Below are 25,929 nucleotides of genomic sequence, written 5' to 3' on the forward strand. Positions count from 1 at the left end.
CTTCAATACGTGTTTCCTAAATACTAAATGAAGATAGCATAATGTAAAGTAAAAAACTATAGATTCTCGCACTATGAATAATACAGGTAGATGAATAGATAAGGTATGGTATTTCTATGTATATATATGTATCATGTTTTGCAGTGGCGTGCGGTGACTTTTCTCATAGGGGACTAGGTTCGAAGACATTTCTATCAGGTGTAAAAAAAATTAGAAATCGAATAAACATAAGCCTTACATAATTTAATAACAAAGAAGCAAGTTAGTAAATTAATCAAATAAAAAGTGAAACAATCATATATATAATACTGTCAAACTTACCTTTATTTATATATTAATGGAATTCTCCTGTCACCCATCTGAAGGAACTTTTCGATTACTGCGTCATAGAAGGATCCCTGAGTTTGCAGTTCATCTAGCAAGCCTTTTTCAATAGATAACAGGGAAAGTGTAGAAACTCTATTCTCGCTCTGCGTATTACGAACAGACGTCTTTACACGTTTCAAACAAGAGAATGTTCGCTCTACAGTGGAAGTGCTGACTGGTATTGTTGACACTAAACAACATAATTTATATGTTTCTGGAAACGCTTCTTCTGCTAAACCTGTTTCTTTCAAGAAATGTATCATTTCAGTCACAGTTTTGTTTGAAAAATCAGAGAGCCTGTAAACTGATGTCAATTCACTCCGCAAATTACTGAAATCGAAAAAACTCCCGTAACTTGATTTAAGAGTCAAAAACAAGGAATCAGGAAATCGAGTTCTGAAGCACTGAAATTTCTTTGAATCTAACAGTTCAAGAAACTGCAATTCACTTAGATCTTGAAATCTCACCTCCATTTGTCCAATCACAGTGTCAATAATTTCATTGTAGAGACGCACATATTTAATTTTTGGATCTGCTTGGTCATCTTCTTTACGTCTTTTCTTAGGAGCTTCCACGTTATCATTTACTTCTACTTTTCTATAAATCTCTTCAAAATCATTTCTTGCATCTCTAAGGTGAGATATCGTCTCTCTTACTTTTTCGATGCAGTATTTCACATCCAATGTTTTACTTTGAAGAATGTTGAATAATGTGTCCGTGAGCGAAAAAATATGACTGAAAACTTTTAATAGAAATACAAAATCGAAATCCTTCAATGATAACACGTAACCTCTTGCAGTCATGAAAGCCTCAGTGTCCCAATTATCTGGGTCTTCTGCAATGTCCTCAAAAAACCGTAAGAGCTGTGTTTGATTTTCATTCACTGCATTCACAATTCTTGAATTGTAATTCCATCTTGTATTGGCGACCGTTGGAAATCGTTTATTTACCTCCGATTCAGCAAGAGCATCAACGCGTTTCGATGAATGCGAAAAGAAATTTGGAATGCCACTCAATGTTTTAAAAAATATTTTACATTCCTTGATGTAATTAACAGACTGTGAAAGAACGAGATTGAGTCTGTGAGCATAGCAGTGTATGAAGAGTGCACTGGGACACCTCCTTTTCACAAGAGATTGTAAGCCGTTCAAATGTCCAGAAAACGTGGCAGCTCCATCATAGCCTTGTGCTACAAGCTTTCGCTCACAATTAAAGTGAGAGAGAACTTCGAAAACATGCTCACTTAGAGCAGTCGCAGTGCGATCACTACTGACGTCTATAAAACCAATGAACCTTTCATGAATAGTGCCGTCATTAACGTACCGAACGACGGTTGAAAGTTGAGAGAGCTTTGCAATGTCCGTAGTTTCGTCCAACATTATTGCTATAAAAAGTGTATTGTCTATTTCTAACTTAATTTTATCCAGAATTACGTCACCAACACATTTAATAATATCATTCTGAATTTTGTTGGATGTCCCTTTAAACACTCCCGCACTATGAAGATGAGAATTCAATTTACTATCGTATTTGGAGAGTAACTGAATTACTTCAATAAAGTTTCCCTGATTGACAGAATCTTCCTGTTCGTTATGTCCTCTAAATGGCAGCTCTTGTTTAGCCAAAAGACAACAGACATCTATCAATCGCTTCATTACTTCTCGGTTTGAATCAACCTCTGCATTATGCTTTAAAACATCTAACCTTCTTTGCTCGCTCAATTGAAAATCAATTCTGGTTCTCCCGAAAGTTTTCAATTTTGTTATTGCGGACAGGTGTGAATAGCACTTTTCGTGGCGCATCTTGGCTTTGTGAAAATTGCTCATGTCACAAAATCCATCATTATTCCACACGTCTTTTTCTGTATGGAATAGAACACAAGGCCAGCAGTATAGTTTGTTTCTTAACTTACATGCAGTTATCCATTTTGAAGAAGCATAATAGTCAGTTTTGAAATTACGTGTATAATCTTTCATTTTTGTCTGGATTGAAATACTTGGAGTTGGTCTACCATTGGTTATTATTTGTTGTTTTTCCTGAAAACTAAGGCCCCCAAACGATACCATGAATAATTTGTCCAGAACACAGCATTGAAAGGCCCGATCCCCACTCCTACACTCCCCTGTATCAATTGAAATACCATTGCTTGCGCCATCCCTCTGCTGCAAGGGACTAGATTTCTCAACCGAGTCCCCTTCCATACTTTACACTTCAACTCACTTTCAAAATATATTGATAATGCAACAAGTTCACACTTCACTAGATCTCTTATAATGTCAAGAATAATAATGTAAGTTTAATTGAGTCAATACTATAACTAGTAAAAAGCAAACGAACATTAAATTTACTTACGACGGAACGCCCACACTTAGATTCTACACAGCGCGATACACGGACTAGCTGACCGGAACCTGTTCCCTTCCCCGAGAAGAGCCGATTACGGCCCGAACTTTTCCGATCTCTACTAGCTATCGCAGCCAGCGGACGGGCGCGGATTAAAGTTGTGTGGGAATTCAAACAGCTATTTTACGAAGAAAATAGAGAAATATAAACACTGGTTCCGTTTTCTTCCGTATATATTTATCACAACGTACTTTAATTAAAATGCCAGGGGACTAGCCTAGTCCCCTAGTCCCCTTGACGGCACGCCGCTGATGTTTTGTAAGACTAATGTGATGTATAAGGAAGTATAATAGTAGTTTATTATATAGACAATAATAGAATTTGACATGTTCTATACTGTGGTCTCTTGAACGCAAAATAAATAAATAAATATGTTTATTGCTTTAAATTCATCCGGGGTAATATCGACCACGTCTCAAGAAAAACAGCAAATATTCGCAAGTGTAACTTACAATGGAATGAGGTTTTGGATTTTTAGAGCGAAATTGAAGAATACAAATTAAGTATTAGTGAGAATAGAAAGTAAATGTTAATGGTAATATCCATAAATCACATGTTGAATAGCTATAGCCGGTTTTTTGCGGCAAACGACGAAGAGATTTCTTGGGCGACCTAACGAGTCGATAGCTGACATCTTCCACAACACCCACCTGCAGAGTCCGATGCTTCCCTGTCTCACTCCAAAGCGATTCTGTTTCTTCCAATTTATTCACTAGCGACCATATCATTTTCCTCTTTGGGGTCGAACGTGAGACAAATTTGTTTGTAAATGCCCTTTGCGTAGCAAAAACAGATTTCGTTCTCCAAAAACTTTTAACGATAAACTCATATTGCTCCAAAGAATACACTATTCTCACTGTGTCCTGATCATATTCAGACAGTAGCACAGAACTGTACAGCACAATTCCCAATACAACGACCCACCTTTCTGTTTCTTATTCACCTTGGCCATGTTGCCATCTAACGAAGAAAACTCAAATCTCCACACCGCAATGCACCTCATTCAGACTGTAAGGTACACTGGCGAATATTTTCTGTTTTTCTTGAGGAGTGGCCGATATTACCGCGGATGAATTTAAACCAGTAAATATAGTTCCATAAATTTCCCATCCATCTTTGATCATTTGTCACAAACCGCATGAAAATCGGACTTCAGTTAGAAATTCTAGACCCAAATAAAATCCGTAAGTTTTTAAAAAAAATCACCCTGTAGAAAAACATGATAGGAACCACCGAACTGAAGGATAACATTTACAGCTAACTATTTCGGCGTATCATGACACCTTTCTGAGTAGATCTCTGCAACTCACATACACTTTTCTCACTTGTTAGAATTTTACTTTGTAATATTTCGTGTGCACGGTATAAAAATCACCCTTTATTTTTGTAATAAACTATTTAGAAAATTTTGGGTAATTTAATATTTATTTTATAAAAGATATACAACAGAATATACTATATGTAAGCCATTTATATACTTCAATCGCTCCAACCCAATAATAGAGAGGAAAGGAAAGGAATTAAGAAAATAAAATATCTTATGCGCGGTAATTGCATTACGTCGAAGGAATTTTATCATTGCTGAAAAGTAAAAGAATTTTGAAGTTCAACATTTGATTAAGAGTTTCAAGAAATTCTTTGATTTATTCAGATCGCATTTAGAAGACCCAAAGAATAGATGGCGAGAAGTGTAATAGAAGTTTATAGTTTATGTTGCACTTATTAGCTAAATATAATCCCACAGTCTTACAAACGAACAGTTTACCTGAGGATCATATTATATCAGTGCATCCCAGTTCCAAGTCATTCAAAATCAGATCATCTATTGCCTGCTTCAAAGCTAGAAGGTAATTGGTACACAATATTGGTACTAAAACTTTTTCTTAGCTTAACAGCAATTTTTTGGTGTGAGAGATCTGGATTCGATTCCCAGTGAAAGCTCAATGAGTAAACTGTACGTTCAGCACTCTAAGAAAACAAACAAATAAAAAACTTGTGAAAGGAAGATAAAATAACTATTGTTATTCATTATAAATGTTTCAAAAGAGTAAGAGAAATTTTAAAAATTACTTAGTAGATTTGAGTTGAAAAAATATACAGTTTGGAAATTTATGTAAAAGATCTGCACATGTTCTATTCCAAGTGTGATTTTATTTAAAATCGCAACTGTAGTGTTATGATATTTTGAAAAGTTGCATTTGGACATAAATATATCCTGAGACTAGTAATATATATAATAAAATTCCAATGATGAGTGGTGTGTAGAAATTGAGGAATTAGCTGTATCTGCCCACTGCATATAACATAATTTAATCTCATCATCAACGATCGAGGAAGAAGTGAAAGAGAAATATTCAATAACTTTCCAAGTTATGTTCTTCGGTCATAGAATCAAGAATTGTAATGCTCATTCATCTTTGGCAAATGAAAAATAAAATGTAAGTTTAAAATGGCTCAACTGCTCCAGCTATTACTTTACTAACAAGCTATTACTTTTACAGTGTGAAAGTTTAAGTATGAAATGAACTGCCGTATATTTTCTCTTGTACTTTTTTTTTTAATGTAAATTACAAACATTAATGAAAAATAAAAATAAACAAAAAATAAAAATGATAAAACCTTCTTATTTTCATATTTCCCTCTATATTTTCATAATTTTATTTATTATTTTCGATACTTTCCTTTGCTCTCCTGCACTCCTACTCGTCCCACTATCTTTCTTCACCAAAGTGCATCTACGATAACACTACCACATGATCTTGCATTCCAATATGGCGTCCATCAAGATACCTCTCAGCTATTTATCTGTTCTTTATATCTTTCTTTTCTCTCAACTTCTTCCCCATATGATGAAGTAATTTAGCGAAAAATCTCTAATTCAGATTTCAGTGTTGTGATCATGTTTCCACTATTTTCTGGTAAGTAATTCTTTATGCAAACCGTGACATACATAGAAGTAGTACTAAATTTATATTTCATAAACGGAAGCAGATGCACTAAATCGGTTAATGATGTGTTGAAGCACCATCCTTTCTCTAATGCATGAAGTTTAAACTCGCCCAATCTTGGTAGTTCCGAATAGGGTCACTCTGTCAACATGTATAGCCACACTGTGTCGGAAAATGGATCGTGTGAAACAAAGGATTATCATCTTTTTTTTTTTTTTTTTTTTGGTGAAAGTTGAAAAGTTGTCAACTAAACATTCCAACTGATGATCGGAACGTGTGATGACGTTTGTATGTCCATAGTACAAGTTTTTCAGTAGCCTAAACGTTCATCTGAAGGGAAAGAAAGTCTTCAAGGGAATGATTTTTTTTTTTTTTTTTAAGGTAAACCAGGATCTTCAGTTACTGACACAAAGATCAACAGATATGCGAGGTGATCAAAAATTAACGATGCAATGGCTGAACTGATTGAATTTGGACAGGGAATTTGTTCGGAGAATTATCGCAAAAGAATTAAAGATGGGGAAAATCTGTTCCAAGGTTATGCCGAAAAATATCCCGCAGGAACAAAGACAGCGCTTCAAGAATTGTGTGCGGCTATGTTACAATACATCGAAAAGGAACTAGGCTTGCTGGAATCTGTAATACCTTCGACTAAACATATAATTTTCCTATAGCCTAGAGACTAAGCAGTAATCCATGGAGTAGAAATGCTCTGCTTTCCCAAGTCCGATAAAAGCACGCATTTACGCTCAAAACTTCAGGCAATGCTGCTTGTGTTGTTTGACGAACATGGAATTGTAATAGTTGAGTGGCTCTACTGGAGAAACAGTCAATCAGCACTTCAGTGTTCAGATTTTGACCCCCGTCGAAAAAAAAAGCTGAGGAGAAAGAGGCCTCAACTGTGGAAAAATGGATGAATTCTGCTCCAGGACAACGCACCGGTCAATAAGGCCCAGTCTGTCTGCAATAAAATTACTCCTCATACTCGTTGAATCTCTCAATACATGGATTTTTCTTCTTTTCCGTAGACTAGAGTCTAGGATCAAGGGAACTCGTTTTGCCTTAATCGAAGAGATTGGGTTTCCTCAGGATTCTCCCATTTCCTCCCACATTCAGTCATTCAATTTTATTAATCATTCATCTTACTTAGCTTAAAGGGCATAAATATGCGACCTAAAACTAGAAAATTTATTTTATTTTATTTTTAGGAAGAGGCAGATCTCCTAATTCAACTCATAGAAAATGGCTTCCAGTATTGTTACCAACAGTTCAACAGCATATACACCTAACCTTTTAATTTGTTCCACGGTCCCCTAAGAGTTCTCAGACCACCTATCGGGAAAGGCTTTTATATGTTTCAGTGAATTAGCAGAATGCCCGTTCTTCTCACTGGAGGAATAAGATGTATTAAAAGTATTTAAAAGATAAATAGAAACTTTTCGTGGTTTTTAAGATACTTGTTGAAGCAAGTTTGATTTTCTCTGAAGTTATGTAAACCCTCACACAATTGTCTCTAATAACATTTTATAACAGGAATAAGGCTAATCGTTTTCTCACAATGCAAACCGATGGATTTATCCAATTCATGCAAATCGTTAGGCAAGATCTTTACAAATGCAAAACACAAAATTACGAGGGCCAGAAGGAAATAAGTGGCAACATATAAATTGTTCGTGAATCTTGTATTGTATAATCATGAAACTTCTACGTTCCTTCAACGTAATCCCTTGTAGCATGTTTCACCCATTACCAGATGTGAGGAAGTCGCAGAATACCAGCAGTGTTGCCCTCTTTGTGGATGTCTGCAAGACAGCGCCCTATAGCTCGAAATATGACATCTCTGGTGAGAAAACGCATCCTTCGCAGAGGTTCTTTCATTGTACGAAACAGATGGAAGTCATGTGGACTCATGTCGGGTGAATACGGTAGGTACTCTAGAACCTCCCACCCTCATCATGCAAACACGTTCCTCACAGCAACTGCGTTGTGACAGCAGGTGCTTTAATGTAAAACAATTGAGTGGGTCCCTCATGTAGTTGGGTCGTTCCTGCACAGTGCAGGACGAAGATGTTCCAGAAACCTGAAGTAGTACATTGCATTTACGGTCTGGTTCGGAGAAACTGCATACCGTAATATGACACTACGTATATCGTATGCCACTATCAGCATCACCTTCACATGGGCCGGGGAAATGATGGGTGGCGCCATTTATTTGATTGGAGCTTAAGTTCTGGCTTATAAGAGCGCGCCCATGTTTCGTCAAGTGCGATGATCCTGTCCAGAAGCACGCCACCTTCCCGCCTGTAACATACCAAATTATCACCGGCGAGAGCATATCTATGACATTTTTGAACATCTGTTAGGTGATGCAGTACCCACTGGGATGTAATTTTTCGGCAACCAAGGACATTGAGCAACATATTCAACACTGTAGTGTGGGATGTTCCTACGTCGTTAGCCAATTCCCTGGCAGTCTACCTCCTGTCCATATACAGCAAAAATTGAATCAATTCAATGACTCGATTGTCGACCTCCACCTGGTTCCTGTTGCACACTATCACGTCCTGCAAGAAACGTTGCAACCCAATGCGCCACAGTCCGATACGGCAGTGCGTCATTACCGCATGCTTCAGGTAGCTCAGAGTGACATTCCCTGGTGTTTTTTTCACGAGTCACTTCGATCTTTATCAACGCACGTTGTTCTACCTTGGAAAACAGCCCTTTTGACAACCTACATTCAACACACTCCACTACTATCACTGCAGCACCTACACTAGCGCCGCCATCCGACTTGTATAGCTCCACCCACCCTTTACATGTGTTGCTAACAGCAACTTAAACAAAAGTTCCTTTGCGGGGATAAAACAGTGTTGCTTTTTTCCAGAACTAGTAGAATATTATAGAAATTCCCCTTTTTATCGTTTAGAAGAGGAATTTTCGAAAACACTGAAGCACGTGTTCGCTTACTTTTAAAGACGAGTTTATATACCGAGTTTCATCTCTCTAGCTAAAAGAGTTTGTGAGATGCCATATCCTTGATAAAAAATTTCTCTCCTTAGGATATGTATTTTACTTAAAGTGAAATTACAAAACTCCATGTCGATCCACATGCTATGTTCAAAAATTCACGTTTCAGGTTTCAAATAGTACAGTTGCTTGTCGTGACAAAAGACATACAATATCGATTTCACTTTTATATATTGACAGTGACTTTACAAGCACGCTTAAATATTCATTCTCATTATTCTCTGTGGAGGCACAGTTGCTCAGTGGCAGAGCGCTCCAGAGGTAAATCCCCTGGGGGCTCTAGTTCGATCCCCAGCCAAATAAGTTTGTGGTGGGTTTTCTTGGGGTACTCCCGTTTCCTCATACTTTCTCATTCTACTAATTATTTCATCATTCACTTGCCTTAATCATCCGTCTTCCTTAGCCTTTAAGGCATAGTCGTGGGACGTTAAACTAAAATATTTTACTATTTTTTTTTTCAGTATACAGGGTTAGCTTAAATGATTCACTGGGTTTCAAACCACTTTTTGTTTACAAGTATACGACGTACAAAGACATGAAAAAATACGTACACTCACCAAGTTTCTGGTACATTCTATAAATGTTCGATGTGTGCCCCTTCGTCACCCGGTATTACCTGACCAGGATAGCAGTGCGATTTTGGAAGGATGGCGCTGCTGTTGTGTTTACATCAGTTTGTTGGCAAACGCGGTGGGACAGGGGAGCGGAGAGTTTCATTCTGCAGTGTATCCAACGGTATTTAAAAGTTGCAGTTTGGATGTTATGCATAGCCTAATCTCTTTCCGCTTAATAAAGAACGTCGTAAGTTGTGTGGTTGTAATGAACAATTCCTGCAGTACTGCAGATGTATTGTGGATAGTGATATATGAATTACCAATTTAAGAACAACATAGAACAATTGACAATTCAGTGAGCTTCTATCGTGTATTAAGCAGATTGTATAAAAATTGATTACGTTTTTTTTCGATGTCATTATAAAACAGGAGCAGCCTGCAAAACGCTACTCGCTAATTTGTTCGCAAGTTAATGTGGAGGGTGTATTTTTGTTGTAGTTTTTTTTTTTTTTTTTTTTTTTTTTTGTTACTTAAAATTTTCTGCAAATAACTTCAATAACTTTTGAAACTGTTTGTCTTAGCTTGAGCCAGAGGCGGATCCAGGCTGAATGTTTGGGGAGCGGTCATTCGAAGTCAAATCAAGGTAAGAGTGTATTGAAAAAAAAAAAGTAAAACAACTTTAGTAAAGAAGAAGTAGCTATTTTCTGCAATTTCTAGAACAGAAATGGCCACCTGCGATTTCGAAGGTGGACATTTTATTGCGCAAGAACGCCAATGTAAGTAATTTCTTGCAATTTATTGCTTTGACTTCTGCAACGTAAAAAATGTAAGGCCTACCTATTTTAGGTTTTATTTTACATTTATAATACAAAAGTGAAAATTCTTAGATTTTATTTTTAAAATAAAAAATATCCTATTCTGGGGGGAGGCAATCGCCCCGGCCCCTGGATCTGCCCATGACTTGAGCATATGCGTGAAGTGATTTATTACGAACAGGACAAAAAGAACTCTGATAGATTGATTACAAGTAATCCGGTTAGAAACACTGCTGCTTGCATTTTAGTTCCAAAACCGGCCGCCCGCACTCGTTGGCTGGTCAGGATATACATATCCAAACCGTAATCCAGTTCTTTGATACGTTCACTACCATGTTTTCATTTATATCCGTCACAGCAGAAGTCCTGTAGTTAATGCAGCGTTGTTGACATTGGAGGTACATAAACTTTGTCCTTAACATAACTTCACAGAAAGAAATTACATGGCGTGAGATCTGGCGACGTGGGTTTCCTTGCAGTGCCGGCCCTAGGCAATTTGCCCCCTTGTAATGACATCATTTGCCACCCTCTTTCTCCAGAAAGAACAAATCTTAAAAGACACGATTTTAAGTAAGGTACTCCATCATGAACAACGAAGGGAAGGAAAAGTGCACTTACCTCAGAAAGGCCTAAATATTACAAATACATCTCATTGTGTCTGTTTTATCTCTAACCAATAATCGATTATGTTAGTGATATAAAGCAAACACACCTGCAGAGGAAATAGAATTCAATATTGAGCTTCAATCTCAATATATCAATTTGCAATTCCAGTGTAACTAGCTCTTTTATCTTTATTTCTCGATTTTAGTTCTATATTTGTTAAAAATTAAAAAAAAAAAAAAAAAAAACAACTTGTTCCCACCTTCAATGATATGAAACTTATTTGTGATAAAGGCAAAACTAATTTTCATATCAAAACTGTGATAACTAACTAAATGGAACAGGTGTTCGCTACTGTTCGAGAATTGTGTTCTTGTATTTGATAACAATCAAGCAAATTCATGTTGGGATTTATCTCACCATTTGCTTTAGCACTGTTCATTTGACCTCAAAAGAATGCGATCCAAACATGATATATGAATGTAGTATTCAAGCAGGTCAGCTTAGTAAATTTAACTACCATCATTATTAAGTTTGCTTCCAACAAGTAATATTTATTTTGAATATCATAGTTACGACAGGTTTTGCTGCTCCTCTAAAATTGACGCCATTTGTAAATGCACATGCACGTATGATGGACCCCGGCCCAAGGGCCTTGATTGAACCTGATTAATCATTTAGGCTAACCCTGTATGATTTCCAAAAGAAATCGACGAAGTTATGGAAAAGAATAACAACGTAAAATTTTCTTACCAAAGGCAAACCCTTTCTTTCTTCACCTTTCCTTTCTGGAGCTCCAAATACGCGGAGTTTTCTAGACAGTTAGTTCACTTTTCTAGGACGTCATTCGATTGACAGCGCTCTTGTCATTCAATGTGAAGAAATGAAATAGTTTGATAATTCATTTCGGCCTCTCTTGAGGTTTCTTCTTCCTTGGCGTAGATCATTCATCTATATCGCCAATATCTTTTAATTGAAGCTTTAGTTGTTAATGTTGAAATGTTTCTTCTTGATTTTTAGAATCTGATGGAGTTTTAAGTTATTATTTTCATTTATTATTGAAGCTATATAAATTAGTTTATATGATAAAATATATTAGATTCTTTTTCTTAGATCCATCTTCTATTGACACTTCACACCAACACGTATTTGAATTCTTGTTTATAAGATTTAGTTTAACAGATAAAAGCAAAGTATCAATCTATCTCTTATACCAACAATCCTTATTTTTTTAAGTATACATTTTAGATTCATTACCAAAGAAACTCATCATTGCTTTGTTTGCTAATGAAACTTCTCATTGTTTTGTTACATATTATATAACCAGGGCCGTTTCTAGGCAGTTTGCTGCCCCCTGCAATTGCATAATTTTCCGCCCCTCCTTCTTCAGAAAGAACAAACCTTAAAAGTCACAATTTTAAGTATGATACCCCATCAGGAACAAGAAAAAGGAGAGAAATAGCACTCGCACTCAGAAAGGCCTAAACAGTACAAATACAATCTCGTTGTATCTGTTTTTTTCCTTTAAGTATTAATCTACTATGTTAGGGATAGATAAAGAAAACACACTTGCAGAGGAAAGGTGGTAAACCAGCAATTCCAGTATAACTAGTTATTTTATCTATAATTTGCGATTTTTCTTCTACATCTTTTAATTTTTTTTTTTTTAAAAAGAAACTTGTTTCCACCTTCAATGATAAAGAGCTTGTTTGTGATAGAGACAGATTAGTTTTCGTATCAAAACTGTGATAACTAATTAAATGGAACAGGTGTTCGCTACTGTTCGAGAATTGAGTTCTTGTATTTGACAACAAACAAGCAATTCATGCTGGGACATGTTTGATCATTTACTTTAACACTGTCCATATGACCTTAAACTAATGTGATATAAACATGATTTGTAGACTGACTATAAAATACGTGCTAAGTGCCAAAATGAAAATGTTGAGTAAAAAACTCATATTTTATTTCAGAACTCATGGGACATAGGCCCACGTGTATTCTTCTGGCGATTATTGAAACTACTTCCACAGTGAATACTAGATAGCCTGATTTTAACTGAGCAGTGTTAGGCACTTAGCCTACATCCTGACATTAAACTCAACTTTTCCATTTTTGACGTTTAATACGGATTTCATTTTCAATCTACATTTATGAATGTAGTATTCGAATAGAGACCAGCTTAATACATTTAGCTACCATCATCATGAAGTCTGTTTCCAATAAGAAATATTTATTTTAAATAATATAGTTATAACAGATTTTGATACCCCGTGCAGATGCACATGTTACACATATGGTAGAGCCGGTTCTGCATATAACTGGGGTAATAATATATTACATGGGAATGAGAATACGACTAATATGTACTTGAACCTACTTGTTGCTAAGCAGTAAACTATAGCAATAAGCAGTAATCATATGTACTATATACTTAACAACTATCATAATGATTCTTATCTTGAATTATAATAAAGATGAATCCAATAAGACTACGAAACAAGGGTGTCATTTGGGAAGAGTAGGGGACAATTTCTTCCGTCTGAATGTGGGAAACACATGCTTTTTAAGAACTTATATATTAAAATAACCTTCAAATTCCTATGTTCGTGGACAATTCTGTTCCTTCCTTGGCAAAATTTGAAATGGTACGCTATTGTTACGAAACAGGAATTTCAAGTCGATAGGAGCAAATTAAATAGCCAACCTAAGAAGGCAGAAGAATTGAGACAAATTTGTCCTTCGTACTTCTAAAATCTTAGCTCTTTCAATTCTTTAAATGTTCTCGGCTAACATCAATTGCTAGCGTGTTCGATACACGAATCTAAACTCATAACAATTATAATGAAATACATAAAGGAAAAATTGAAATTAAATTATTTTTTTCACTAAATCCGTCAGGACTCAATCAGTGACTGATCTGATACCAAGCTTTATTTCTTTTGATCAGGATGAGTGATATAAGTCAGGAAATTAGAGTCAAAACAAGGATTTTGTGTTTTGTGTCTTCAATAATTTATTTTATATTCACTATACATATATTTAATGGATTTATGCATAATATATTTTGTTTTAGCATTATTTACATTCAGAATGTTTTCCCTTAAATTTTCAGTTCCTTTAACATAAGCAATATAAAACCACTCTTATTCTTCTTACACATGTCTGTAATTCCTCAATTTTCTTTAAACTTCAAAGTTTTCTACTATCCGCTAAAGTCTTGGTCACGGAGGATAAAAATAGGAAGTAAGAGAATAGAAACATTAAGGAATAAAAATGGAACGAGCTCGCCAAGAGAATAGCTGTATTGTATGGAAACATGTGTTAAGAACGTCAGTAATCGTCGGAGGAGGTTGATGTAAACTAAAATATGGCGGTGTCAATTTATGTTCTTTTCGTTTTTTATATATATATACAAGAACGATTCACAGTTGGAGAATTGAACAATATTCACTCCGATTTGAGATTTACTCTAGAGAGAAAGAGAAGGACGACAGTCTTACGTATTTAGATCTTAATATAAGAAGATATAATAATAAATTCATTACTAATGTCCACCACAAGCCCACAGCCCGTACATACATTACAAATTTGCACTTTCAGCAGGTACCAAAGCATTTTTTTTTTTTTTAACGCGCGATACGCCTTACTTCATTAAAATCAGATTTACAGACAAAGATTGAATACCTGATAAAACTGGGTAGTTTGAACGGGTGCCCAATTTTATTGTTAAATAACAGATATATTCAGGTTAAAAGGAAATTAAGTTCCGATAAACCTGAAACCGACTTGAAAGATAAAAAATGGGTTGCATTGCCAATTTTTTCCCAGATTAACAACTGCATTAAATAGGATTTATACACAATATAGTTTTTGTACAACCTTAAAAGCCTCCAAAATCTTAGAAAAGAACATTGCCCAATTTAAGTGCTATTACAAGGATCCCAATGAAAAATCGGATATTTACAAAATAAAATACAGTTCCCAAGAAATACAAAGACAAAACGAAAACAAATCTAAAAGTCCGAGTAAAGGAGCATATTAGAGATTCAAAAGCGGAAAATCCGATGCCAAGTTTATCTAAACGTTTAGAGAAAACACAACACAGGGTAGAAGATTCAAAAATTTTATTTGGAGCTGGAAATAAAGTAGAGAGACCGGTTTTTGAAAAGTTATTTATTCATTTAAAAAAACGAAATTAAATTCAGCTAAGAAATGGTTGAATGACGAATGGGAGGCGGTGATTACTAAATTTTCACAGAATTGACAAGACAATAATAATAATAACATGAGTTGGCAACCTTCCTACAAGGGACAAGAAAGGTGCACAAATTGACTCTGCCATATTTTAGTTTGCATTATCTTCATCTGGTGATTACTGACGTACTTGACAACGTGTTTCCGTATAACACAGTTCTTTGATTGAAAAGTCCGTTTCACTTTTATCCTTCAATATTTCTATTCTTTTTCTTCCTGTTTTTAACCTCCGTGACCACGATCCCAGGGAAGAGTCGAAAGCTTTGAAGCTTAAATAGGGTGTCTACTAAAGTTCCAAAATGAAATTTCGTGACTTTTTCGTGATCTTTTCCTTCCCAAACCATAAAATTTAGTAACATTCTCAAGAGCGAATTTGAGTGCGAATTGGGCCGAGTTTTCATGCATGTGATAGAAGCGTGCTTTGCTTGCGATTTGGTAGCATCTAAATCCGACCAGAGACATTTTTGGTGATGAATTTTGACGTTTTATGGAACAAAATTTTCCTATCTACACTTATATTTGCACAGATAATAAAAATTCGTGACCCCAAAGCTAAATTTCGTGACTTTTTCTTGACTTTCATGACCGTTTTCTGATTTCATCACTTTCGTGACCGGTAGACACCCTGTTAAAGGAAATTCAGCAATTAAAGAAATACGTAAGTAGAATGATCCTTTAACATAATTCAAAAGAATAAAAAAAAAGTTCACAAAAATTCTGTTAAAGAAACGAAAGTAATGGTCAACTGGGTTTCGAAACATAAGTTTGCAAATAGAAACATAAAATAAAACCGTATATATAAAATAAATGTGAAACTGAGAAATGAACTTGCCCTAAGAGAAACAAAATTAACAAAGTACATAATTTAATTTTAATCAGTATTTTCATCAGGAATCGGTTGTTCTTCCTCGTCTGCGATAACTGAAGGCAGATTGATTAAAAATGTATTTAATTACAAGTGTATCATAATTCACCAAATCTCAATATGTGTACTATTTACTGAAAAAAAAAAAACTTTACATATAAGCATCCTGTAATACTGAAGACAGTGTCAAAATATTTCAACGCGTTTCTCTTGTCTTCGGCAATGTAAATAAATAAATAAATGAAATACATAGCAACTTAAGCTACTAAACACTTCACGTTACTTCATATTATGAAGTTGGCTACAACTCAGACAAAAATCACTAAAAACGTCCGACTTATCACTATTGCGTATAGATAACATTGAATAAGAACAGTTAATAGAATTTTGTAACACTTGTTTCCTTCTTATGTGAGTATTCTTTGAACAAGTGTAAATTTGATCACATGGTCATTTTTTTCTTCAGTTCAAAGAATTCAAAATTTAACCATTTCATCTATATATAGTGTTCAAGAACTCGTGCATTCGATCTTATGTAGTTTTCCATCACATATCAATATGAGTTAGAGACAATTGCGTAGTGTGAAATGTTGAGCAGCTTAAGTTTGTGTTTTCAATCTACACTGAAGAAGATAACGATCGTTCGTTAAAATAATTTGTCCCAGTCTGCAGCGTTATGGGATGTTTATTGGTAATTTTTATTGTAATTACTTAAGCATGGGTCCAATATTATTTTGAAGCTATGTGTATCATTTCTTGTGCGCAGTACATCAAACCGGTGTTCAATTTACATCCGTGTGCATATAGTATAATTAATTTTCAGCAAAGTTAACAATGATCTTTTGAAGTCTTTGCTTTAGGTTCGCAATATTCCACACGTTGGTGTTGTATAGTGCGTTCGAAAAGATACCTGTCATGCATTAGTAAAATACAATGTTGCATTACCTTTAGAGAAGATGGGAACATTAGTACACGGAGCACATTAGTATAGCTTTGATATTTTCCCACGGTAGAAAGGTAACTGGACGACAGTTTCAGTGCTATAATATTGCTAACAAAGGAATGTCTTAAGGCACAATTGATGGCTGATGGCGATGTTAGTTTGTATTGGTGTGGAATAGTTTAATTTCCTGGAGTAAAATTAACTTTTCACTTTTGTCTTTGTTAGCTTGTGTATCTAAAATATACTACACTGCTAAAAGAACATATACCTTGCATAAAAGCTTGTTTCTTTACATGTAATATAAGTTACAATAAATGAGCCTTCGACATTATCCGCCTTATACAGAGTCGTTTTGACGTAGGATTAGGATCATACTACAGGCCTGACTACTGAAGGAAACATATGTTAGACGAACTCTTTAGTATGGCACTAATCAAGCGTCAGAACGACTCTGCGTAAAGCCCTATATTTCCGTTTGACAGATTTTCTTGCACATGAAGTTCAGTTTTGCCAGATTAGTACACAAGATGTGGGGGTACAAATGTTCCCCAAGTGCTTTCTATCACTCTACTCTATCCATAGTTTCATCACAGAAATACATGCTTTTTCTATCATTATCCTACACAGATTTGTTATGTGATAAGATCCAAAGATAAAAAGTAAAACTACCTATGTATCTTTGTATGAAAGCCTATTTCTCTAGTCAAAACATTGAGATAAATGAACAAAAATAAATATTTTATGGAAGTGAACTTATAAACAAACAAAAAGAAATGAAAGTAAGTGAATGCTCTTGACCCTTCTAAGTTCTGAAGTTTCCTGTCGAGTCTAAGATAGTAAATAAATAAATAAATAAGCTTGTCTTGTTTAGATGTACAATATCTTTACACGCTTTTATCTAATTTGATTTCTCTGTCTCTTAATTCTTGCAAACAACTTATCACACAATTATAGTGATCCAATTCTCTCAAAAATTTGTGTGCATGTTCATTTCCAATCACAGTGTAGAAAAGCTTCTGGTATCTCCTGGATCATCAGGTTCATCTGTGAACGTCACCATTCCACCAACATCCCCTGAAGTTATAATCACGTACCCTAGGTCTAGTCCAAGGAAGAGAAAGCAAGGAAGAGGTGTTGGAAAATGACGAATCTATGTAGATTCTTCTTTAAAATGAGATTTTTATAGTTAAAACAACTTAGGTCTCAAAATGTGCAAAAGATGATCAATAGACCCAAAGATACCTTACGTACTGGACTTATTAAAACAAAAGTATTTTTTTTTCTTTCTTTTGTCCTAGGTGAATTGGGTATCAGTGACTTCATTTTGGAATGGTTCGTTATCAAAACAACATCATTCATTATGTTGTCTAAGATAAGCACACAAAACAAACCCTATTATGATTTTTTTATTGGTCGATAAGGTATTCATGGAAATTCGTATTTCCAGAAATTGAAGATAAAAATACTGCATGCACAGGTAAGGAATATGGTAGCGAAATTTCTGCCTTCTCTAAGGACAAGAGGCATTTCTCTAACGAAAGCAATCGTATCTTTTCTGGTTAGTAGTTGGGATTTGAAGGATTTTAATACAGGGTGGACATAAAATCTCTCCCTGATAACAAACATTAATAACAAGAAAACAAAGAATGATGGAAGCATGCGGTCTGGAAACATCGCTTCTATTATACTTTAAGATTTTGCCACAGCCTGTGCAGCCATCTACTGCAGCTGACGGCAGCGCCAGTCATTTGTTTAAAAATGGCGTCAGCACAGCAGAAAGCAAAGTGTATCATGAAACAAAATCTCCCGTCACAGTTCAACGAGAGGAACACTAACCAATTATAATACTTCAATTTGACGGTGCTCCTCCACACTGGAGTACTGATGTTTGTTCATTTCTCGATGAAACTTTTTCTGACCGATGGGGCCTATACCATGGCCCCCACGATCCCCAGACATAACCTCTTGACTTCTTCCTTTGGAGTTATGTTAAAGACACGGTTTACGCAACACCTGTCTGTGATATTGCAACACTCAAAACCAGGATAAGGGACGCAATAGACACAATGACTCCTGAAACGTTGAGTAACACATGGATGGAAATTGAATATCGCATGGATATCTTCAGGGCAACTAATGGTGCACATGTGGAAATTCTCTAAATCAGGTAGAAAGTTTTTTTTTTCAGTTTTCTATTATCTGTCACAAACTACATGCTTCGATCATTCTTAGTTTTCTTGTTATTAATATTTGTTATCAGGAAGAGACTTTATGTCGATCCTGTATTTTATAAGATGTATATATGATTTTGAATTTGTTTTCGTTTCGTCGTTTCTCTATTCTCTTTAAGCAGTTGGTAGTAGAAGGGACTTTAATATTTCAGTGACATACCAGACTGAATTTCCTGAATGATTATAGGAGTTTATAAAACTTTTCATAATGTTACTATAAGATTGGTGTAATAATTTAATTACCTGCTTGTCAAGAAACTACAACCAAGTTATACTCTAAAATACTTGAATGCCTTTTTTTTTAAATTTATGTTTGTTTTCTTTTTGTAATCTGATCTCTGTAGTAGTCGAACGTGAACGTACCAATCTGCCTCAAACCAATATATATATATATATATAGGAATATATATGCTGGAATAATAATTCCGTATTCTCAATGTAGTCCATAAACCAGTGAAAGATCATCATAATCACCATTATTAGCAGGTTACGTGCTGCAACTGAGAAGCTTCTATGCTCTACGGTCTTCCGTTAACCTCTTCGTCTTCATTCAGTTTTGATATAATTCATTAATTGTAGTCTTCTTCGCCCCCTCCCTCTCTTTCCTGCTACCATACCCTCTAGCATGATCCTCATGATTCAGTTCTTTCTTAGCCAGTTCTTTCATAGCGAAAGAGAATGGTAAAACATATTCATAAATCTAACACAAAAACTAGGATTCATGATTTTTTAAAAATTGTACCAATGTTCTCTCTCTCCCCTACAATAATTATCGGAAAGATGCCAATGAACATCCAGACATCTGCACGCATTTGTTCTTGCTCTCGAAGATTTTTTCTAGTTGTTTATGTGGAATATTTCTGGTGCAAGAGCAATTTGAAGTTTCTGAAACGTGTGGGGAGATTCCTCGACAAACATTACTTTTTGCATGATTCCAGAAGTAAAACACCGGTGGCTTAATTTGGAGAACCAGCTCTTAGAAATAGTTCGATTTCCGAAAACTTCTTGCATTAAGTCCATAGATACCTATATGCGTGGTCGCACCAACTTGTTAGTTTCAAGTATTATTAATTAGGCCCTTGGTTAGCTCTCCTATGAACTGATGAATAACTACATAATACTAATCTGAATTTTAAACTTCAATCCTCCTCCTGGATATGGCACAGTGGCTCAGTGGTAGGGCGTTCACTTTCCAGTGCTTGGGATCCCTGCTTTGATCCCAGCTCGCACCGTGTGAGCTTTGTGGTGGACAAACACCGTCCTCGTGGGTTTCTCGTGGTTCTCCCGTTTCTTCATTCCACCATTTCATTAATTTTTCATCATCACCGTCTCCTTTAGCCTAACCGGCATAACCGTGTGACGTAAAACTTAAAGATTTCATTGATTGCCTCATGAAGTGAAGAATTGCGTAAAAAAAACTGTCAAAGTAACTACAGTAACTTGAAGATTACGTTTGATTGTCTCAGTATTACTGTAATTTTTTTGCGATATATTTTGTACTACATATTTATTCAATACAAAAAATATGATTTTGTCATTTATCATGTTTTGCAACTGACGTGTTAAATATGGGGGAAGCCTTTAAAGCTTGCACCAGGGGCCCTCAACTTGGCCAGTCCGACACTGTAGTGTCATATTAAAGGCCTGACTACTGCAGGAAACATTTTAATCAAACTCTTCAGTATGTCACTAATCACGCGTCAGAACGACTATGCATGAGGCTCTGTATTTACAAATATAGTTAAGAAATCGAGAAAAGGACTTTACATTATTTTAATATATTTTAATTTTAACAAATTTAGTACATCTCAACAATAATAACTATAACTAATTTATAGAAGAATATTTTGCACTGAGTTCTCCCTTCTGAAAAGAAATTTAAAGTGAAATTTTCCTAAAGCAAGGCTTTGTAGAGTTAACCGTTACATTTCATATGTCTTAAAATACTGTAAATTGAAGATGTATTGAACACTAATGTTCAGGGCCGGATCTATGAAATATTGCGCCCGGGACAAAGAAGTTTTTTCTGGCGCAAGTTTTTCATCTTGTAATTATTATTTTCACTAAACACGGGCAATTACAATACTTTATTAATACTCATTTCCACGACAAAGACTATAACAGGGGGGCATGAATGCCTATGTCCCCCAGTGATGTTCCATATCGGTTTAAGTTGATTCGCTCGCATGAGCTAGAAAGAAAAGAAAAAATAAGAATTTTAGGAATGATAAAAAAAAAAAAATGCATCTAAAGATTGCGATCTTGTCAATAATTAGTTTTTGAATTATAGGCCACAAAATTTTTTTAACGGTCCCTAAATAGAGTTCTGAATTAAGTGATAGCTTGAGTTTGGCTACACTAAATGTAATTCTCCAGATATAAGGCGTACAGAAAATTTTTCACTGAAATATATTGGATCTTTTGATACATTTTTGGATCAAGGACCACAAAATTTTTGAACGGACCCTAAATCGAGTTTTCTTTCTTTATTTTTTTTTTAACGGAATAAACACATGATGCTGAGTGATAGTTTGGGTTTGGCTACACTATATGTAGTTTTCCAGATATAAGACCTATAAGAATTTTTCTTCCTCAAGTATATTGGATATTTTGAAGAAGAAGAATAGGGAGTACTAATGAATCACTTCAATACAGTATATTAACAGAACAAAGTCAAGGTATTGTGTTTTGTCTTTTTTAAAATACTATATTACAATATTAGTTTTTTGTTGTTTAGTACTGATTGTTAGGAATAGAATTTTTTTGCTGTGGCTTACATATTTTCCGTACAGCACAAACATAACAATCTTTGGTGTTAGTAAGATTTCCGGTCTTGTGGTTAGACGTTTTATCACTTTTCCTGTATATTTTTGCATCAGAGCAGGGTTCTACAAGCAACAAATCAATGAAAGAAGTATATTACAATACACAATTTCATAACATCATTATATCAGATCATTATACACCGTGTTTCAAAAAGAATGACCTGATTTTTTTGAACGGTAATAATTACGAAACATGTGACATGCCGGCACGGAAATGAGTGTCGTTTGACTGGGCGTGGCCTAGTTTCAGAAAATCGCCGTTAGATGTCAGTCAATGCGTCTTCCCAGTTTGCAGTCAGTCAGAAGTGAGATGGTATCCACTCGAAAGAAAGCGTTTTGTGTGCTGCAGTTTGCAAAGACTGAGTCAGTGATTTCGGTCCAGCGTGCTTTTCGTTGGCATTTTGATATTCATCTGCCTGCACTCAAAAACATTCGTCGTTGGTATCGCCAATTTGAAGAGAGAGGATACTTGTTCAAAGGTAAGATCGGACCTCGCACTTCCGATGGAATGGTGGAAACAAGCTATCGTCTAGATGGTGTTCGTGCGGCTGCTAGTGAACACATAGAGCATTTGTAATAGCATGGGCTAAAACTTGAAGATTTTGTGAATATTTTGCAATTTATCCCATTTTTGTACTATGTTCTTATCAATACATATGGACTTTTAAAATCAGGTAATTCTTTTTGAAACATTTTCTGTACTATAATATTTTCGTTTTCTTTTCTTTCTATTTTGCTTAGAACCAAATGAAACGAGGGTGAATACAAGTGTACATTTCATACTACCAGGGATTTTTTTTCTCATGATTAATATAGTAATTTGTAACAATGAAATATCATTATAGAGGTATTTATGAACAACATATTTTGTTATGCTATGCTGCTATATCAGGTACGGCTTTAGGATTTTAATTTTGGGTAGACCCGCTCCCTCGCTTATGGATACATATACACATTTGATTAAGTAATGAGAGTAGGAAATTACTTTTATAGTAGTGGTTGGTGCTATTTGTTAAATAATTATCTACCATTAATATAGATAGTGGAAAATATATTTACTCTTTATTATACCTTTTAGCGTTTATATATTTTTCAAAATTTTTGAGTAGGCGCGTGCCTACCCGGCCAACCCCCTAAAGCCGCCACTGGACTATATGTTAGAGTTCAATGAGGCAAAATTGACATTTTAATCATAAAGAATAATAAAATACATTTTGAGGAAAACTGAAGGATGATATGCCGTATTCTGTTTTATATGTACAGTCCTCAGCAAAAAACCTGCAACATGAGGATGTAAGTTTATTGTGAAACGTCGAAGTCTTGCTCCAAAATAAGTGTGCAGGGGAGGACGCCGAGGTTTCTCCTGGCGTGATTCGTGCCACTTAGACGTTATGTTGATTTCCTGCGCTGTTAGGCGTAGTTTCACAATAAACTTACATGCTCATGTTGCAGGTTTTTAGCTGCGGACTGTACAAACAACCCATTTACATTCTTAAAGTAGTAGTTACAATATGTTTATTTTAGTGTGATTTCAGTTCAGTGTTCCTTTCAGCACTGAGGCTATACAAAACGTGGACCCATAGTACAGCATGTGTTTCAACACTCTTCAGTTTCCATTTTCACTGTTGGGGTTCTCGAGTTTTCTCCTCCTGTCTGTTATGGATCTCGTGTAGCTTAATTTCGTAGAGGTCTTCCCCTGTATGTTAAATGACTGTCATTCCTGGGGAGATGACGGAAGAATTGTTTGTTATATTGCCAACCTGGGTTGGCACTACTTTAAAACTGAGTTTGGAATGGACCATTATTACTACCCCGATTGTTCGCATTAGCTCAAGGTACATCTTAAATGACATATGTTTGCTAATGTTTGTTCCATGTCTGACAGGTCTTTAGGATAGAAGCCACGAAGAGAGATATGTAGTGGGCAGCAGCTCTACCATTACCACACTGAGGCTGAAGATGATTGACATCAGCAAGGCTCAGATGTGGACAAAAACAAGCAGAAACAGGATGTCCTCTATGACTGTTTCACTGCGAAGTGGAAAGACCTGGGACACCACCACTTTACTCAGTCCCTACAAAACAACATGGAAAGAGAAATAAGAGAATGGAATATTAGGGAATACGACACTACTGTTCTACAGAGGGTCGTCCCGGCAGTGGAGGGAAACACAGCAGGGCCTTCTCGGTCGTCATCAAACGAAACCCATGCAGGATAGGAACCTGGAATGTGCGATCGCTGTTACAGTGTGGAAAACTGGAAAACCTGAAGAAAGAATTGGAATGCACAAAGATTCAACAGTGAAGTTATGTGGCCTGATGGAGGAGACATGCGGAATGGGGACTTCAGAATGATTTATAAACTCATTCTCAGGAGCTGTAAACGCCACAGCAGGAGTCGATTTTGTCTTGAATAAGAAGATAGGACAGACAGTTATAGGCAGCTGGAAATAGTAATGATGAAGATAGCAAACGAACCGAGGAATATGACGATAATCGAAGTACATATGCCTACATTAAGCTACACAGATGAGGAAGTAGAAGAAACTTACGAGCAGATAGAAAAAGTATTGAGAGTTCAAGACCAGGATAATTTAATCATCATGGGTGACTGGAACGCAGTAGTCGGCGAAGGCAAAGAAAAGAATGTAACTGAGAATTTTGACCTAGGAGAAAGAAATGAGAGAGGTGCACGATTAGTTGAGTTCTACAAAAGCCATAATCTAACTGTAACAAACACTCTCTTCGAACAACCACTAAGAAGAAGATACACATGGACAAGACCAGTAGACAAAGAAAGATACCAAATAGACTATATACTGGTCTGACAAGCATTTAGAAATCAAGTGAAGAACAGTAAGAGTTACCCAGGAGCAGACGTTGACTCAGACCATAATTTAGTTTTGATGAAGAGCGAACTCCCACTAAAGAGGAAAAGAATAGTAGCACCAAACAAAAGATGGAACACAATCAAGCTAAGAAGAGATGAAAACATGAAAAGGGAATTTGCAAATGCGACAAAGAGACGTCTACGGTAGCTTTAGCAGGTGATGACAAACTCGAAATGGGAAACCATGAAAGGGATTACAAAAGCTGTCGACGAGCACATAGGAAGAGAAACGAGAACCCAATATAAATCCTGGATAACAGCAGAAATATTGGAAATGATGGAGAAAAGAAGATAGTTCAAGATAACAGAAAAAGAAGAGGAATAAAGAAGGTGCAGAAATCACATTAACAGAGAAGTAAAGAAGGCCAGAGAAAACTGGATAAACAACTTGTGCAAAGAAACTGAGGAAAAGACAGTCAGAGGCAATACAGAAACGGCATAGACATTATCATAGACAAGGACGGGACAACGCTAATAGAAGAGGAGCAGATAACAAGATGATGGAAGGAATACATTGAAGAACTAGTGATCGAAGAAGAGATAGAGAAGGAACAAGACGTCGATGGAAATGAATTAGGATCATCAATTTTAAGTGCGAATTAGACCATGCTTTGGAGAAAGTGCAACATGGTAAAGCCCCAGGAATAGATCAAATATCAAAGGAAGTGATTAAGAATGTCGGGATAGGAACAAAGAAGAAACTATTTAATCTTATTAATGAAATGTACATCTCGGAAAAAATATCAAGAAACTTGGAGAAAAGCATATTGGTCCCTATCCCGAAGAGGAAAGGTGCACGAAAATGCGAAGAACACAGAACGTTAAGTTTGCTTTCCCATGCGTCAAAAATACTGTGCAAAATTATCGCACAACGAATGGAAGGGGAAATCAAAGAACGCCTGTCGGAGGACTAGTTTGGATTCAGGAGGAAAAGGAGATCAAGGGAAGCATTATTGAGTCTACGGTTGATCATGGAACAGCACATCAGAATAAACAAACCAATTGTGATAGCATTTGTAGATATAGAAAAAGCTTTTAACAACTTGGATTGGAATATCATGTTCAGAACGTTGAAGAATCAGAAAGTGCATTACAGAGACAGAAGAATAACATACCAACTTTATAGGAACCAGATCGCTGTTATAGAAAGATATAAGAAGGAAGCAAGAATAAGTAAAGGAGAGAGGCAAGGATGTGGACTT

At 35.8% G+C, this 25,929-nt stretch overlaps 1 protein-coding gene across 1 annotated transcript; it reads right to left on the reverse strand.

Moving 5' to 3' along the window:
- Positions 1-323: 323 nt before the first annotated feature.
- On the reverse strand, positions 324-2,567 carry LOC145675275 (zinc finger MYM-type protein 1-like). The gene is made up of 2 exons (XM_081745661.1): positions 1,403-2,567; positions 324-1,249 (listed from the first exon to the last, which is right to left on the reverse strand). The coding sequence occupies exons 1-2, from the start codon at positions 2,565-2,567 to the stop codon at positions 324-326; spliced, it is 2,091 nt and encodes a 696-aa protein (XP_081601787.1).
- Positions 2,568-25,929: the final 23,362 nt, after the last annotated feature.

Source organism: Thermobia domestica, chromosome 18 (genome assembly GCF_964235325.1).
Source record: "Thermobia domestica chromosome 18, izTheDome1.hap1.1, whole genome shotgun sequence".
In the NCBI taxonomy this organism is placed as follows: Eukaryota; Metazoa; Arthropoda; class Insecta; order Zygentoma; family Lepismatidae; genus Thermobia; species Thermobia domestica.